The sequence below is a fragment of the Hyperolius riggenbachi genome, chromosome 3 (genome assembly GCF_040937935.1).
Source record: "Hyperolius riggenbachi isolate aHypRig1 chromosome 3, aHypRig1.pri, whole genome shotgun sequence".
Taxonomy (NCBI): Eukaryota; Metazoa; Chordata; class Amphibia; order Anura; family Hyperoliidae; genus Hyperolius; species Hyperolius riggenbachi.
This window is the reverse complement of record NC_090648.1, coordinates 219576362-219594235: the sequence shown is the minus strand read 5'-3', so window position 1 is coordinate 219594235 and position 17874 is coordinate 219576362. Positions and strand designations below refer to the sequence as shown.

General features: G+C 42.3%; 1 protein-coding gene across 1 annotated transcript in view; it reads right to left on the bottom strand.

The window, feature by feature from the left end:
• The window catches only part of MYO9A (myosin IXA), a 215917-nt gene that overhangs the window by 93815 nt on the left and 104228 nt on the right, over nucleotides 1–17874 (bottom strand). The window contains exons 8-15 of the mRNA XM_068273609.1: nucleotides 16311–16449; nucleotides 14690–14779; nucleotides 14476–14598; nucleotides 7907–8041; nucleotides 6769–6890; nucleotides 6502–6643; nucleotides 4143–4338; nucleotides 3519–3650 (exon numbers count right to left, since the gene is read on the bottom strand). Of these exons, the coding sequence (XP_068129710.1) occupies nucleotides 3519–3650; nucleotides 4143–4338; nucleotides 6502–6643; nucleotides 6769–6890; nucleotides 7907–8041; nucleotides 14476–14598; nucleotides 14690–14779; nucleotides 16311–16449 (1079 nt within the window). The remainder of the gene's footprint in view (nucleotides 1–3518; nucleotides 3651–4142; nucleotides 4339–6501; nucleotides 6644–6768; nucleotides 6891–7906; nucleotides 8042–14475; nucleotides 14599–14689; nucleotides 14780–16310; nucleotides 16450–17874) is intronic.

Sequence of the window (17874 nt, the reverse complement as noted above, 5' to 3'; positions counted from 1 at the left end):
GTACATATAAAATCAATAAGGATGCTAAAGAGGAAGTTTAACCCAGGATTGAACTTCATTCCAATTAGGGGGGGGGGGGGGTCTGTGTAGCTGATATTTTGGTGAAACCCCTCCCACAGTGTGATGTCATGACCATGATTCTGACAGTGTGCAGTCTGTGAACTTTGTTGCATTGTGGGAAATAACTGATTTTTCTAACTGCCAAGCAAGCAATATCTCCCTCTGTGCAAAGAGCTCTCAGTAACGAACATTTCTTACAGATCACCTGGCAGAACTCAAGATGTCACCACCAATGATACATTTCAGAATGAAAATCAGGGAGAGGAAAGCTTTTACATTGGACAAACTCGGACTAAACGATCAATAAATTAATTTTGCAAAAAGAAAGAAAAAATAAGCAATTTTATTCATTATGTTATTTTCACTACAGTTCCTCTTTAAAGGAATAGTCAGGCAAAAAAAAAAAATGTTTCACTTACCTGGAGCATCTACCAGCCCCATGCAGCCATCCTGCACCCTCATAGTCACTCACTGCTGCTCCAGTCCCTTGCCGCCAGCAGGCCGCATTGCGTACATTTTTACGCATTCCCGCTGGTGCAGGAACATTAACGCATACATATTTTCGTGTTAGTGGTGCATTGCTAAAATATGTTAGCATTAGCGCTGCAACGCAAACATTTTAAGGGTTGCACCGCTAACGTGAAAAAATTTATGCGTTAATACTTCTGAACCAGCGGGAATGCGTAAAAATGTACGCAATGCGGCCCGACAACCCCCAGAGTTCGGCAAAAATGAAACTAGCTGGCGGTGGGGGACTGGAGCAGCAGTGAGTGACTACGAGGGCACAGGATAGCTGCATGGGGCTGGTAGATGCTCCAGGTAAGTGAAACATTTTTTTTTTTTTGCCTGATGATTCCTTTAAGCATCCAAAATCAATATCCTGACTGTACCTGCTGCGTGTAGGAAGATTGCACAAGTGGAAGATCCCTGTATGAGTTCAATTCAATGCTTCAAATTTTAAGTTTTGAAAGTTAAAACTCCTATCAGGATTGTACTGCTGCCTGTGTCAGAAGAGTTGGGAAATCTCTTTCAGCTCAATGCAAAACTGTGTTCTCTGGAGAAGCATTGGAATGAGGAACACTGCAAATGTTAAGTGAAGGAAACAAAGTACTTGGAGGGGATGAGCAATACACGAGTCTGCATGTATTGGGATCTGTTGCAAGGACACATTCGGTTTCCAGTCTTGGGTAGAAATAGCTGAATACTAGTAAACTATCAATTTATTCTAATGTTTGATGATCCAAACTGAAATACAAATACATTACAAAGAGACCAGCTACTTTCAGACAGCCCCAATTTATAGAAAATCCTAGTGTTGTTACAAAAATCCATAACTTGAAATATCCCTTGAGCAACAGTTCGAGGCAGAGTTCTACACAGATGTATTTCTAGCTTTCAGGCTAGTGGCGCCTACTGTTGCTATAATAGGAGGCTCAGACAGCGCGTGCATGGAGCAGGCAGGGTGAGTAGTAGAATAATGCCCTTGGCCAAGATGATCTGCCAGTCTGATCTCTCACCGTTGGATAAATGGGAATTAGGAGAAGTACTCTTTTATTGATCTTCTGTACCATAAGTGATTCAGAGCTGTAAACTGTCCCTCTTTTAAACTGTCCCTCTTCTTAAAATAAAAGTCCTTATTTTGGATCCAATTTAATCTGTCCTCCTTTACTCCTTTGTTGTACATGTTCATATAACTAAATACATTTACCTACTAAAAAGAGCAGTTGAGTTGTGATAAACATTACATCCAATATTAGAAGAGGAACTCCAGTGAACAAAACGTAATGAAAAAAAGTGTTTAATATTTACAATAATTATTTATAAATGATTTAGTCAGTGTTTGCCCATTGTAAAATCTTTCCTCTCCCTGATTTACATTCTGACATTTATCACATGGCGACATTTTTACTGGTGGCAGGTGATGTCAGTGGAAAGAGAAGATGCCTTTTTGGCAGTTGGAAACAGCTGTTATTTCCCACAATGCAACAAGACTCCAACAGTGTGATGTCAGCACCATGGCCCGGAAATCACACTGTGGGAGGGGTTTCAACACAATATCAGCCATACAGAGCCCCCTGATGTTCCATTTGAGAAAATGAAAAGATTTCTCATGGGAAAGGGGAATCAGTTACTGATTGGGATGAAGTTCAAGCCTTACGCACGGTTTCTCTTTAAAGGATAACTGAAGTGAGAAGCTTATAGAGGCTGCCATTTTTATGTCCTTTTAAACAATACCAGTTGCCTGGAAGCCCTGCTGATCTATTTGGCTGCAGCAGTGTCTGAATGACAAGCAGCAAGCTTGTTTCTGATGTTAGATCCGACAATGTCAGAAACGCCTGATCTGCTGCAGCATGCAGGAACAAGCATTGTTCATGTTCTATGGCTAAAAGTATTTGAGGCAGAAGATCAGCAGAACAACCAGGCAACTTGTACTACTTAAAAAGAAAAAAATATGGCAGCGTCCAAATACCGCTCATTACAGTTGTCCTTTAATTAATATTTTATTTATTGCTTTACTTTTATTAACATATGCCAGAAAGAGGTGACCTGAAAATTAGAGAGTTTTGCTCATGTATTCTTCTATAGATTTTAGGTATAGATAACTAGAGGTGTGTCAGGGGAGTGTTTCAAGGTGTAAAGCTGTGGTAGGGGCACGTCTTCTGCCCAAATATTTGGTACTGAAAAGTGTTTCTGGTAACCTGTCAGGAAGTTGGGTTTTATGAATTTGCTTCTGCTTCCAAGTGTTCAACATGAGGTTAAGTTACAGGCATCCCTAGTAAAGCTGCACAATTACTGCAATACAAATTTTATTTATGTTGAAAATCAGCACCTAATGAACGTCTATAACGCACGGTGCAACTTCTCGGGAGTGGTGCCATTGTTAAAAACAGCCTAAATACGGTAATCTTGTTTTTTTTTTTACTGCATAACATTTTCAATTGTTCAAGCTCAATATACTGTATATTATACAGTAGTTATGTCAACTTAACTTAGCAAGCAGAAGAACCTCTTGAGTTTATCAGGAGTACAACCGGATACTGTATTTGCACTGAAATACCTCTGGATACACGCGTATTAATGCTAGTATTACACAAATATTTAACAAGATTATTGATTAATCTGGCAAGCATGTTAATACAAAATGAACTCTTGTATTACACATTTTGTGAAAAGGTCCTTCATTAGGTAAAACACCATATCACAAATACAGATGAGCATCTTTGCAAATGTTTATAGGAAGACAGCGAGCATTCAGGCATATGGGTAAATGTACATTTACGTGCAGTGAATGGACAGACTTGGTTATGGAAGCCCTTTTATGCCTAGGTGTACAGTCCATGAGACCTGAGACCTTTCATACTACATGTCAGTATGTGTAGATGTGCTACTGCCCTAAACTCTAGAAACGGAGCTCTGTGTTGATGAAATTGCAGAGGATTCTGGGATGGAAGCCTTACTGTATTGGTCGTTCTGACACCTCTGCAGGATCTGTAAGCTCCTTTGGTGGACGGGGTGCTGCAGAAAGCTAAAGCTAGAAAGGCCTTTGTGAGATGAGCCAGGAGGCCCCGATGTACAGGGGGGGCCCGAGCCTTGAGAGCAAACACACAGGAAGAGAAGACAGAGACAGATTAACCAGAGAGAGAGGCAGAATAACAAACTCCCAGCAAAGACAGAAGCAGAATACCCCAAAGCTGCAACTGCTGAACCCCAAGACAGACAGATAGGTATGGCTGTGCACAGCCAGATATCCATTTTCTGAAGTGAGCTGGGATACAATGCGGTCCTATGACATATGCATGAGGACAGATCTAAACAGAAGATGCCCATGTTCTGCTTGCAAAAGCCTTTTTTTGCAATCCACTTAAAATATTTTTTTTTCAGTTGCTTACTTTACATCACAATTAATCAAACATACAAATAAAAATGTCTTCCGGAATAAAACTAATAAAACTATGTTGCATCACTCCCCCCCAAAAAACAAGCTAAAAGTCAGTCATTCGCTAGCTCTATCCAGCGTCACCTTACAGTAGCGTTCACTCACCAGTTCACTCCTAGAACATTCCAGTGTATTAGCCACTCACCAGTCTTCTTGCCCACGCTGTTTCTACCACTTTGCCTAAATGCCCACAGTGCTCTGAAAAATGCTCTAAGCAGAGCCCATCGAAAGGCTGCCACTGGACTGACTGCAATCATTCCTCGTATAAAGGCATTACGGCTGCTACGCAGCAAGGCCACAATGTCTGGGCGCATGTGATCCGTGTTCTTCTCTCGAAAATCCTGAAAAAGATAATTGACATAGCAATACCAGAAGGAGGACTCAAAATCTAAATACTAAATAGACATGACTCAATCAAAATAGACCTTATTCTTGGAGTATAGTGTTGGTTAAGAGTTTAACACTTTCCCATGGTTAAAAATTGTAGGACGCGTATCAATTTGTTGACCACCTCTAGAGGGCAGTGCACAGCTATGGGAGTTAAAGGGGATCTAAAGTAAAATGAATACAGAAGCTGCTATCTTCATTCCCTATCAATTCCAGTTGGCTGACTTCTGTGGCGATGCTCTGCCTCTAATACTACACGTTACTGGCCCAGATCAGATACTTTGACTCAACTGGCTGTATGCTTGTAGCAGGTGTGTAACTCAAAAGCGACTGAAGCTTAAAGCTTAGCATGACACCAGGCAACTGGCATTGTTTATAAGGGAATGAACACGGCAGCCTCCGTATTTCACTCAGTTCAGGTTGCCTTTAACATTCTGATGGTCCTCTGCAAATAAATATCTGCTTGAATGTATACACAACTAAAACATAACTTATTCATCTTTTCTAGGCTGTCCAAGCCTGCTCCCCAGTATCTGCAAGTTAATCCTTTTATAAGGTATAAGATATTAGTTGGACATGCAAAGCATGATTTAACTAAGATTCCGTTTGTCAAATGATCCCTTTACAGATATGCCGTGCCTCCTCTCCCTCCCCCTTGTGTCTCCTGGCCCCCGGTTACCTCATCCATGCTCCCGCAGCGATTGCAGACCTCCGAGCTCTCCGTCTCCCCAGGACCCCCATGTTTTTGTGCATAGCGGCAGCTTACCTTCCATGCGCCTGCGATGAAGGCAGACATCCGACTCTGCTCCACTTCTCACTCTAGGGAGCGGCTTGAACTGGTGAGACGATCAGTTCAAGTCGGACACTAGAGGGAGAAGTGGAGTTGAGACAGATGTCTGCTTTCATCGCGGGCCCATGGAAGGTAAGCTGCCGCTATGCACAAAAACACGGGGGGACTGAAGAGACAAGGGGGAGGGAGGGGAGGCTAGCGGGGGAAGCGCTGAGGTCTGCAATCGCTGCGGGAGCATGGTTGAGGCAAGTTGCAGCTACACTCTGCAACACATGGGGGGGGGGGGCCAGGAGAGAAGGCACAAAGGGGGAAGCTTAAACAAAGGCAGGAAATCCCCGACATGCCAGCGGTTCGTATTGGCAGGCGTTTGTAAGTCGGAGATTCCTTGCCTTTGCCATATAAGACGCAAGGACTTTTTCTCCCTATATTTTGGGGAGAAACCGTGTGTTTTATACGGCGGAAAATACGTTACTTCTGGAAATACATGTGCTCAGTAAACTTGCCACTATAGTGTGCCAATATGTAGGGGGGTGGCCAGTGTTTTAGTATAGATAACAACAAAACATTTGTAAAGTGCTTTTCTCCCTTAGGACTCAAAGTACATAGACATGTCCCAGATAAAGGAAATACTGAGAATCCCCCTAAGGAGATGGACTAGTGTAAAAATCTGTCATAATTTTATTACCTTCTGTAACTGCGGCATAAAAAAACAACAACAAAAAAACCAAAACACTATAGTGCATTTTAATCAGTTCAGAGGAAGAAATGCATGTTGTGTATGTACACATGTATTTAAATTTTACACTTGTTTGCAATAGTGATTGTTAAATGTCTTGTTTCTGCCCATACCCAAGTCCTAAGCCCTAATTTAATAAATTCATCCACATGTGTGTAATTGATAGACCTGGAGTGAACACACATGTAGAGGATGTTTTATTCCCAGAAAAATAATGCTTTTTTCTTTTTTGAAACTATATTGGGATCAAGTTATGTGCGCTACTAAGATATTTAGAAATGCACAATTGTTTGTTACACAACCGGAACAACTCATGTTCTTAACATAAATATGTCAAAATCAAGATTATAGCAAACAAAGTGAAGTTTTCTTTATAATGGTGGCCACTAATGAACAATCGTTGTCCAATCTAACCAAATCTATGTAGTAGAAGGGTAAACTGAGTGAATACATTGAATGGATACTTTAGGCAGTCCCTTAGATTACATTGAAATGGTAAGATTGGACAAAAAAGATTGGATCATTAGTGGCCACCTTTAGTAAAGTCTGTGAAGATGTTTTCCTTTATCAGAGCAGCACTGTTGCACTCACCTTAACACCATACTTGACCTTGCCAGCATAGTGCTGAATAATAAAAGCCGACTCCATAACTGCTGGAAACTCAATGTACTGGTTGCCTTCATGCTGCCGTTTAAACTTTTCCAGCAGAGTCTGATGAGAAGCTTGGGGAAAGCTAATTACAAAGAAAAACAAATTGTTACCAAAATGAAAAAAACAAAAACAAAAAACACAGCAATGAACAACAAAGCATGGATTGTAATGCAAAACAAATATGAAAGAATTTGCTGGGATTCTTACTTGCTTTCTTCATCCAGCAGCTGGAGCAGGCCTGTTGGCCTCTTGCTGATGAGGCTGATGCAGCCTGCATTATCGGAGTATTTGATGTTACTCCAGCTGATTCCTTCTAAACGATACTGCTCCTAGATGGAAAAATAATAGCAAGCTCAGTGACCTCATAAGAACGCCATTCCTCCATACAAAAGTATACATAACGATCCAAGCTGTATAGAATAGCAAGTTACAATTATCAGCTTAATAATGTGTGATGTTGGCTCATAGCAGAAATATAAAAGGTCTCCTAACATCTAAATTTCCACCCAAAAGACTATTCCAATGCACCAAAGTAAAACAGTAGCAAATACTTCTCTATTTACACTGTTGTGCATGCTGTTACTCCCAAAACCTATTTGTTAAATGCTATAAGTGCGTGTATAAATAATTATATAGTTAGGTGAAGCCTTTTAAGAAAAGCATAGGTTTCTGGATCTACCGTATTTAAAAGAAAACTCCATCCACCAGATGCGTGTTGTAAATCAGTACTGAATTTGCCTTCTTGCAAAAAAAACCCAAATGTTATGGATAATCACAAACGCATGAATGCAGACTCACAGACCAGGAAAGTATTAGAAGTAGGCCTACTTTAATATGCTGAAGGAAAGCAAGCTACCATATTTCAGCCACAACAGAAAACCACAGCAGCCACCATGACCACGTGCCTGCCTGGGCTAAGGAGTGTAAAGAATCAAGGCTATCCAATGTCTCTACAAATCAAAAGCCACTATCTGCTCCAATGCAATGAACATGCACATGCATATATCATCAACAACAGGCGATACGTCCTTTAAGAAACTCCATGAAATAATTTTGGTGTCAGAGATGTCCATATTAAAGATCTAAAAATCATACTCCTCTGTCTCTATACAAAACATTACCAATATTCTGAAAATCGAATCGCTCAGTTATTTAAATAATTAGCTGAATTGCAGTACTATGAATATGGTTATATACATTAAAGACTGCACGCGAAATTATTTCTGCTTTATCTACTGCTGTAGGAGTTGCCCATCCAACAGATTTATCATAATATAAATGACAGCAAGTAACTCATGCTATAACACGTTCTCCATGACTGTACACATCACTGTAACATACCAACCTGTTCTAGCTGAAACAGATGCTGATTGAAGTAATGCTGCAGACGTTCATTGGCAAAATTAATGCAGAACTGTTCAAAGCTGTTACTTCCATAGTCTTCAAAACCAAAAATATCCAGAACACCAATGGAAAGAGTCTATAGAAGAGAGAAAATGAAAAAGTGAACAGTGTACACACTGACTTCTATACTTCTTTCTACAAGACTTTAAAAAGGAACTCCAGAATCTGTTAAATAAGACTAAACGCTCTCAGACAAACCTCAGGCTTTAATGATAGCAATATTTTCTTTGAATTTGTAATGTAAATAATTTGTCTCTCTCCTTAAATTAAGGCTTCGATCAAATAAGTGTTTGTCAGCTGGCTAAAGAGTGTTTTAAAAAATTCTGCAAGTGGTAACTTTTAAAGGATACTCTGGTTTTTAATACTGTAAGTGCTTCTGGAGGCTATCCAAAACAATGAGAAATTGCATGCATTTTTTGTTTGCATTTCTAAGATGGTGGAAGCCTGAAATTGACACTTGAATTGTGGGTGTGGAGAACCCAACTGCGAAATAAGGCCAGAGTGTTCTGATACTACTATTAAAACTCAAATACTTTGGTCACATAATGAGAAGACCGGATACTTTGGCAAAATCTTTGATGTTTGGAAAAAATTGAGGGCAAACAAAGAAGAGGACTACAGAGGCAAAGATGGATAGACAGCATAAGTAAAGCTATGAACATGCCTATGAAATAGCTGAAAGATGCCGTAATTGACAGAGACATCTGGCATGCATGGTCATGAAGAGTTGGAGTCAACTGAACGAACGAGGAGAAGCCTGAATTTGATATAACAACTCACATATTCAACAGTGGGTGAGGTTTAGCTACGTAGTTTTGTATTTTCTATTTATAATGCTAGAGGTGCAATATAAGTATTTTTACTTCAGTTCCTTGTCGAGCACAAAAAAAAAAAGGCCTTCACTAGTAACGCAATATACTTCCATTAGGGATTTTATTGCAGTTTTGAAATACTTGCAACAAACATAACTCATCACTAAACCTACTCCCATAAGGTGTACTAAATAGCTGATAACCTCTGCACAGGGGTGATATGAAGTAAATATAACAAGACACGGGGAGAGAAGGCTTAAAGGCCTTGAAGAAGATATTAAAAGCTTGTTTTCAAACAAACAGCACACAGTATAGAATCTCTGATATCAGCATAAACACAATGTAACAGGTTAAACTGTATAAACTGAAGGTGTAAAACTGGGCACTAGAATCAAAGTATTGTGCGTTATTGATTATACTGCCAAGTAATCTGCATTACTGCACAGTACCCTATTTTCAGGTAGTTGAAGGTGAACTGAAGCGAGAGGAATATAGAAGCGGACATATTTATTTCCTTTAAAGAACTAGCGACACCCATGCTTACCTAGAAATAAAAAACACATATATAAGTAGATAAATACTACTTCTACTTGCATAACTGATATATTGTGCTATCCACATAATGATTCCTGTGAATTTTATAAAGGAAAAGCAGAAAATCCTATTCTAGGCAGTGTCCATCTTGCCAAGCTAATGCTGACATCATATCCTCCCTGACTAGTTTCCCCCCTCCCTTCTCTTGCTCATTGTGTATTCATTAGCTGCCATCCTCCCAGAATCTTCAGACACTCCCACTGAGGTGTATACTAACAACTGCACTGTTTTTTTTTTTACACATCCAATCACTGAGTCACCTCAGCCTTGCTTGCAAATACAAGTAATCAGAGGGTTTTTCTGATAAGCAGCTAGGCAGGGAAATAAATGGAAGAGGAGGAATATATTATAGATAAAAAGAACTCCCAGCATTCAACTCTTTGGCACTGTTTGGCACTAGGGCCAGTGCTCCTAACGCATGTGATAACTACAAACCATAACTGCAGAAAAAGTTTAGCAAGTTTTGAATGCAGGATTAGCATCTTCATCACTTAATACACTCAGACCAGTTGCTGTTGAAATTATATTTTTATGGTGACAATACCGCTTTAAGGGCCCATACACTTAACGATTTTCCCGCCGATATACAGCAGATTCGATCACTGTGATCGAATCTGCTGTGAAATCGTTGCGCAAATGCTGACCGAATGATCGATTTCTGTCCTAAATCTATCATTACCGTCGATCCGTCCGTGCAGAAGATTTCACTCAATCGGGTCGGGAGTTAGACTATATTGGCGTTCAAATGTCCTGACGACTGACGCTAGCGGCAATACATTACCTGCTCCGATGGCACTTGTCCCCGCTCTCTCCGCTGTTCGCGCTGGGCTCCGGCTGGCTTCACTTACTTCCTGTCCAGACAGGAAGTTTAAACAGTAGAGTGCCCTCTACTGTTTAAACTTCCCATCGGCAGGAAGTAAAGTGAAGCTGGAGCCTCGAGCAGAGAAGAGACAGCAGACCAGGGGACTCGCTCCGGCCGCATCAGGTAATGTATGCGGGGGGGGGGGGGGGGGGGGGCGGCGGCAGCTCCACAGATTGTGAATTGGTTTCATAGTGAAATCGATTCAAAATCTGTTTGCAGTGTAGGCAGCCAATAGATCCCTCTTTGATCAGATTCGATCACAGAGGGATCTATCTGCTGGTCGATCTGGTGGCAATCGACCAGTGTATAGCAGCCTTTAAGCAATCCCAGTTACCTAGCTATCCTGGTGATCCACTGCCTCTAATACTCTGAGCCATAGACCCTGAACAAGATATGCAGATCAGGCGTTTCTGACATTATTGCCAGATCTGACAAGATTAGCTACATGCTTGTTTATAGTGTTATTCAGACAAACAGATCAGTAGGGCTGCCAGGCAACTGGTATTGGTTAGAAGGAAATATATAATATATATGGCAGCCTCCATATTCTTCTCACTTCAGTTGTCCTTTAAAGGAATTGTCAGGCAAAAAAAAAAATATGGAGTTTCACTTACCTGGGGCCATTACCAGCTCCATGCAGCCATCCTGTGCCCTCGTAGTCACTCACTGCTGCTCCAGTCCCCCGCCGCCAGCTAGTTTAGTTTTTGCTGACCTCAGAGTCGGCGGGCCGCATTGCGTACATTTTTACGCATTCCCGCTGGTGCATGAACACTAACACATACATTTTTACGCGTTAGCAGTGCAATGCGTAAATTTTTACGCGTTGCACCACTAATGTGTAAAAATGTATGCGTTAGTGTTCATGCACCAGCGGGAATGCGTAAAAATGTACACAATGCGGCCCGCTGACCCCCAGGTCAGCAAAAACGAAACTAGCTGGCGGTGAGGGACTGGAGCAGCAGTGAGCGACTACGAGGGCACAGGATGGCTGCATGGGGCTGGTAGAAGCCCCAGGTAAGTGAAACTCATTTTTTTTTTTTGCCTGACAATTCCTTTAAGTACATTCAAACTAACTTTTCATGGACTGCAAAACTAATACTATTTTGCTTCAGTTGCCAGGTCTATACACATGGCATAGCCACTGCAAAGGGTTCCTCCTTCTTGGAGACTTTTTTTTATATATCTCCTACTCTGGACAATAAAGGCAAAGGGGACACTAAAAACTCAATGCAATGTGTGTAGGAACAGATACATGAGCTACAACCAGGGCTGTGGAGTCGGTCCAAAAATCCACTGACTCCGACTCCTCAGTTTAGGATTCCACCGACTCAGACTCCTCTAATTTGCATATTACAATTTTGTTGATTAAAAGTATGTAACATGAAATTCGTCTCTTAACTGCCAACGCTTAGGAATTTTACAAGACAACTGAAGTGAGAAGGATATGTAGACTACTATATTTATTCACTTTAGACTAAAACTAGTCCTTGGTAAGAGTACTTGTAAAAGGTACAAACCGGAACAAAGAACATCTATCAGGCCCTAGGCAATGTAACTGTGGGTACATGTAAGAATGATGTGCAGGTACTCTGCAGGGGAATGAGGAGATTCTTCCTCTATTACACATTCTTCATGCACAATCTGAACAAGGTTTATGGGTGACAGACAACACCTCTGTGTTCAATGTGCACAGCATTCTCAGTGGATTCCCTGCAGCTCTGTGGGGAGTGCATATGTAGAGTATAGTACTACTGTGTAACAAAGTAAACCTGAGACAGATGAAATTAAAGTTTTATACATACCTGGGGCTTCCTCCAGCCGCCTTTAGGATAATCAGTCCCTCATTGTCCTCCTCCACCACCTGGATCTTCTGCTATGAGTGCAGGTACTTGAGCCAGTCGGGCGTAGTGCACATGCACACACTCCGCCGCCAGGAACATACTACACCTGTGCAGCACTATTGCGCAGGTGCAGAATGTTCCTGGCTGTGGGAGCGGCATACGGCCGGACAGCGCTGACTGGCTGAATTACCAGGACTCATAGCAGAAGATCCGGGTGGTGGAGGACAGCGAGGGACTGATTAGCCTGAAGGGGGCTGGAGGAAGCCCCAGGTATGTATAAAACTTTACTTTTCATCCGTCTCAGGTACCCTTTAAAGAAATTTTCCTGTGTACACATCATATATACAGTCACAATCAGATATGTATATCTGACCTTAAAAATACGGGGACTGCTTTATTGAAGCAACACAAGTAACTAATTTTGATTGGTTTATTTCATTTTTGTGGACTAAGCACAGCTATTACTGTATATATACTGTATATATACATTATTTTTAATGACTATTATCTGAGAAATAGAACATTTTATCATATTTTCTATTTTAATTACAGTTACAAATTCATTAGGAGTCGGAGTCGGTGCATTTTTTCCCGACTCCGACTCCAGGCACCCAAAATTGCCCGACTCCACGACTCCGACTCCACAGCCCTGGCTACAACAGAGAAACATTACCATTTAATTATGGACCACACAATTCTAGTTGTAACTTATATCTAGTTGTAAATTATATATTGTTTTTCTATGTTTGAGCAGTTGTGTGCTAATACATTTTGACATTATTTCAAGGTTGTTTTTTTAATTGGTATGTTCTGTAATACTGTTACCTCTCCTCTTATGGTTAAAGTAGTTTATATCAGTGGTGCTCAACCTTTTTTGGCCCGAGGGCCGAACTTCAAATCAAGAAAAATCTCGAGGGCCGGAACACATGCATACAAAATTTCGATGTAAAACGTTTAACGTTTTTCTAATAACAGTTAACATGGTGTTGGAAATGGAAAGAAAACGACAATATAAGAATTGTTGTACTCACCATTTGAAGCACATTTTCTTAATGAGAAGTTTGTGGCTGTTTGGGTGTATGCACAGGGCAGATTAATGCAGCAATGGTATCAGAGTGGCCTGTAGTGTGCTGGCTGAGGAGGCTGTCAGCTCTGTGTGGGGCTGAGGAGGCTGTCAGCTCTGTGTGGGGCTGAGGAGGCTGTCAGCTCTGTGTGGGGCTGAGGAGGCTGTCAGCTCTGTGTGGGGCTGAGGGGGCTGCCAGCTCTGTGTGGGGCTGAGGGGGCTGCCAGCTCTGTGTGGGGCTGAGGGGGCTGCCAGCTCTGTGTGGGGCTGAGGGGGCTGCCAGCTCTGTGTGGGGCTGAGGGGGCTGCCAGCTCTGTGTGGGGCTGAGGGGGCTGCCAGCTCTGTGTGGGGCTGAGGGGGCTGCCAGCTCTGTGTGGGGCTGAGGGGGCTGCCAGCTCTGTGTGGGGCTGAGGGGGCTGCCAGCTCTGTGTGGGGCTGAGGGGGCTGCCAGCTCTGTGTGGGGCTGAGGGGGCTGCCAGCCCTGTGTGGGGCTGAGGGGGCTGCCAGCTCTGTGTGGGGCTGAGGGGGCTGTCAGCTCTGTGTGGGGCTGAGGGGGCTGTCAGCTCTGTGTGGGGCTGAGGGGGCTGTCAGCTCTGTGTGGGGCTGAGGGGGCTGTCAGCTCTGTGTGGGGCTGAGGGGGCTGTCAGCTCTGTGTGGGGCTGACACAGCATGTCCCGTTGTCTGCCCACGGTGTCTGCCTGCGGAGGAGGAGAGGATCGGGTGGTATTGCGTAGTATGGCACTCGGCGGGATGCGCATACACCAGCGTGTGCTTGTATTCAGCCCCGGGTAGTGCTGGGATAGTTAGAAAGCCTCGCTCATTGGTTACTGCAGGAACCTTCCTCCAATAGGAACTAGGCTGATTCCTATTGGAGGAAGGTTCCTGCAGTAATCAATGAGCGAGGCTTTCTGACTCTCCCAGCACTACCCGGGGCTGAATACAAGCACATCCTGGTGTATGCGCGTCCCGCCGAGTGTCATACTACGCAATACCACCCGATCCTCTCCCCCTCCGCAGGCAGACACCGCGCGGGCCACAGAAACTGGCTTCGCGGGCCACAAATGGCCCGCGGGCCGTAGGTTGGGCACGGCTGGTTTATATGATACCGGAGATTATCAAGGCATTATCTCTGCATATGTGCTGCCATGTGCGCCATTCTGTGAAAACTGATACATGTTGAAAAAAAAACACAGTGAACACTGTATTGCCCTTATGGCGATGTCACTGTTTTAACAAAACTGTATAGTTTTACTATGAAGATATATTTCCTGTTATTTCACACATTACTAGTGTCACTATTAGGAAGCATGAACCCTTCTATGCATGTTCTAATCTTACCTGACTTGCTTCATCCATTGCCTTACTATTGATGTTGAGCAAGGCATGGTTGATACGGAAGACAATCCAATCAAAAAGGGCACTGTAGAGGGACTTAGCCAAGGAGTCTCTCACTGTAATAGCCTGCAGAAAGACACAGCACAATTGTATCATTTTGTCCCACACACAAAAAGGTTACAGTCAGAGGGGGAAAAAAAAAAAAAAGAAAAGTTACCTCTGGCAAACGGTATGGTAAAATCAGTTTCTCCCCTACTGTAACGGTTTTCCTGGTAATCAAAGCGTCCAGAAGCATCTCCTCTCGCACCTAAAAGACACATAGGAATTAGATGAGCACCACTTATTATGTATTCATATATAGCTGTGACATCCCCCACAGCTCTTTACAGAGTCTGCAGTCACATCACTGTCCCAGGGAGGGGTTCACAATCTAATTCCTACCATAGTCACTCTCGAATGTCCTTAGTATTGTTGAGGGAAATTTAATTGAAAAGGGGGGCACAATTTGAGATGTAGCCGGGAACCTGAGGAACCAAGAAATACAACACTACTACAAGACTACAAAACTAATGTCCTGGCTCAGATCAGTATCTAGGACTATACACCTACAAGGCAGGTGCTGTCCACTACACCACCAGGCCACTCCAATGGCCTCAATTCACTAAGGACTGTCCGGTTAAAAAAAAAAAGTTGGTTAAGTACTGCATTTGGTACTTTACACTTTTTTTTCAAAATTCACCAAGATTTCCCACATGCATTAGTACTTTGATAATATACCAAAAAATATTGCTTCAATTCACTAATGCTGCATACACACTTGAGATAAAAGTCTTTGGAAAAGGAAAGATCACAGACCAATTTTACCCCATTCCATGTAGTATGAGAGCCATACTCTACACAGTCTATTCTATGGAGCTGCACTCCCCATCAGCTAAAATCTTTGCAAGATGCTGCACACAAAGATGCTGTACACATTCAAAAGATCATTATCTGCAAAAGATCTGTTCCTGCAAAAGATCCATCCCTGCAAAATGCATTCATAGTCTATGAGATCTGCAGATCCTCATACACACCTTGTTTAACATACTTCATCTGCATATCTCGCAATCATCTGCAGATCTGAAAATCCATCCTGGTGGATCTGATCTGCAGATGATCTGCAGATGATTGCCTGTTAAACAAGGTGTGTATGATGATCTGCAGATCTCATAGACTATGAATGCATTTTGCAGGAATGGATCTTTTGCAGGAACAGATCTTTTGCAGATAATGATCTTTAGAATGTGTACGGGCATTTTTGTGTGCAGCATCTTGCAAAGATTTTAGCTGATGGGGAGTGCAGCTCCATAGAATAGACTGAGTAGAGTATAGCTCTCATACTACATGGAATGGGGTAAAATTGGTCTGTGATCTTGCCTTTTCCAAAGACTTTTATCTCAAGTGTGTATGCAGCATTAGTCCTGGCAGGGATGGGCTGTCGAGTACAGAAGTACTCGAACTCGGAATGCTAATGTAGGTTAATTAATGCACCTGTGCCTGCGGGATGGGGGGTCAACTTACCCAGAAGTCCAAAGATCCTTTGCGTGTCACCACTGTAATACGCGTCTGCTGGTAAGCATTCCACCACTCTGTACCACACTTCTTCTGGCGGAGGAGGAGCGAAGTGCGGTGGTGAGTGATGGAATGCGTCCCATAGGACGCGTATTACAGCGGTGACACGCAAAGGATCCCTGGAGTAATGGGTAAGTTAACCACCCCATCTCACAGGCACTTTAATTAAACTACTTTTTCCAAATTCGAAAGCCCCTCCCTGCTGCTTGGTAATGTAGAAGTCTCACCAGCTGTGGAGTAGGTCTGGCAGGAAGCTGCGAGTCTTCTCCTAAAATTGGCGTGCATAATCCATTCTTTTTATGTCCTGTGCATCCCTGGCATCCCTTTAGATGTGCATGCATGCCACTAGTGGGCTCTCGTCTGTGTCTGTGTATCAGTATATAGATCTGCACATCTAAAGGGATACAGAAAAGTCTCTTTGAACATCTCCTTGTTTTTTTTCTGGATGTCCCGCCCGCCAGTGCATCAGCTCAAATGGGGAGAATAGTAGGGCTGGGTCGCAGGTCGCTCTTCCTTTTGGCTGTCTCACTTGTCACTGGTCAGAGCTCCTCTTAAAATACTTAACATTTTACTTGCTTTACTTTACTGAATTGAAATTTAATTACTGTACAAGACTGTAATTTACCTCACTAGTTGATAATTTTACTTTTCACTGCAGCAATCTTTAGATTGTAAGCTCGCTAGGGCGGGGCTCTCTCACCGTTTTGTGTCTTCAAACTTGTTACACATTTTATTCATCATGTTACTTTGAATTACTGTAATTACCAATTCTGTATTTTGTATATTGATGTACACCATTGTCTGTATTATTAGATATCCCTTGTTTCTTTGTACAATGCCACAGAATATGGTGGAGTTTTATAAATCAATAATAAGTTTAGTTGATTGGCATTTGGCAAGATGTTCGCTAAAACCAGCTGCTTTCTGCATTACTGAATGAGCCCAATGTGTTTGCTTTTAGGTTATAACTAGTGACCTAAGCCCGTTTAAAAATGGGCTCTAGGTCTCTTTACGCCGCCCGTCAGTGAGCGCGCGCACCCGCCTCAAGCCGCGCGTTCGTACACGTCTGTCTGCTTGGCCGGCCCGCCCGGTCCCAACGGCTGTCAGTGCTTGACAAGCGCAGTAGCGCAAATCACTGACACAGGGACACTTGTGTTTTATTGTATAGGATGGTGTGGTAGGAATGCTTGTTAATCTGGTGATTATATTTTCAATACAGGGTTAAATCTCTTTCCAATACATAATTTACCTCCATACATCTCTGCTATTATCAATGGCCATACACGTGGGAATAAAAACAATCACTTCTACTCTTATTGAATTGCTAGAAACTCAAAGGATTTTTGTTTTTCCATCTTATTCTATGGTTGGCAATGTCAACACACAGATTGTGAAAAAAAAAAGTTTTCAAAATTTACGGAATTGTGTTTTGGATAATCAAAAAGGCCAGAAAGTATGACTTGAGCTGAAAAGTGGCATTAATTAAAACATTTAGAAGCTAGTTTAGGAACTGAAGATTTGACAATTAAATTTCCAAAACCTAGAGTGCAAAATGGGCCTATATGGGATATTAATATTACAGAGCCATACTTGCCCAACATGAACATATAGGCACATTTTGCACTCCAGCGGTTCTGGGTGTGTGTGTCTGGCTTTCAGAGACACAAAGGGATGATTTGCATATCACACAGTGATGCACTATGGGAGAACTTTTTGCCCACATAGAACTGTGTAATTGCAAATATCTTCTACCAAGTATCACATAAAGTTTAATCCTTTCACTAATAAAAA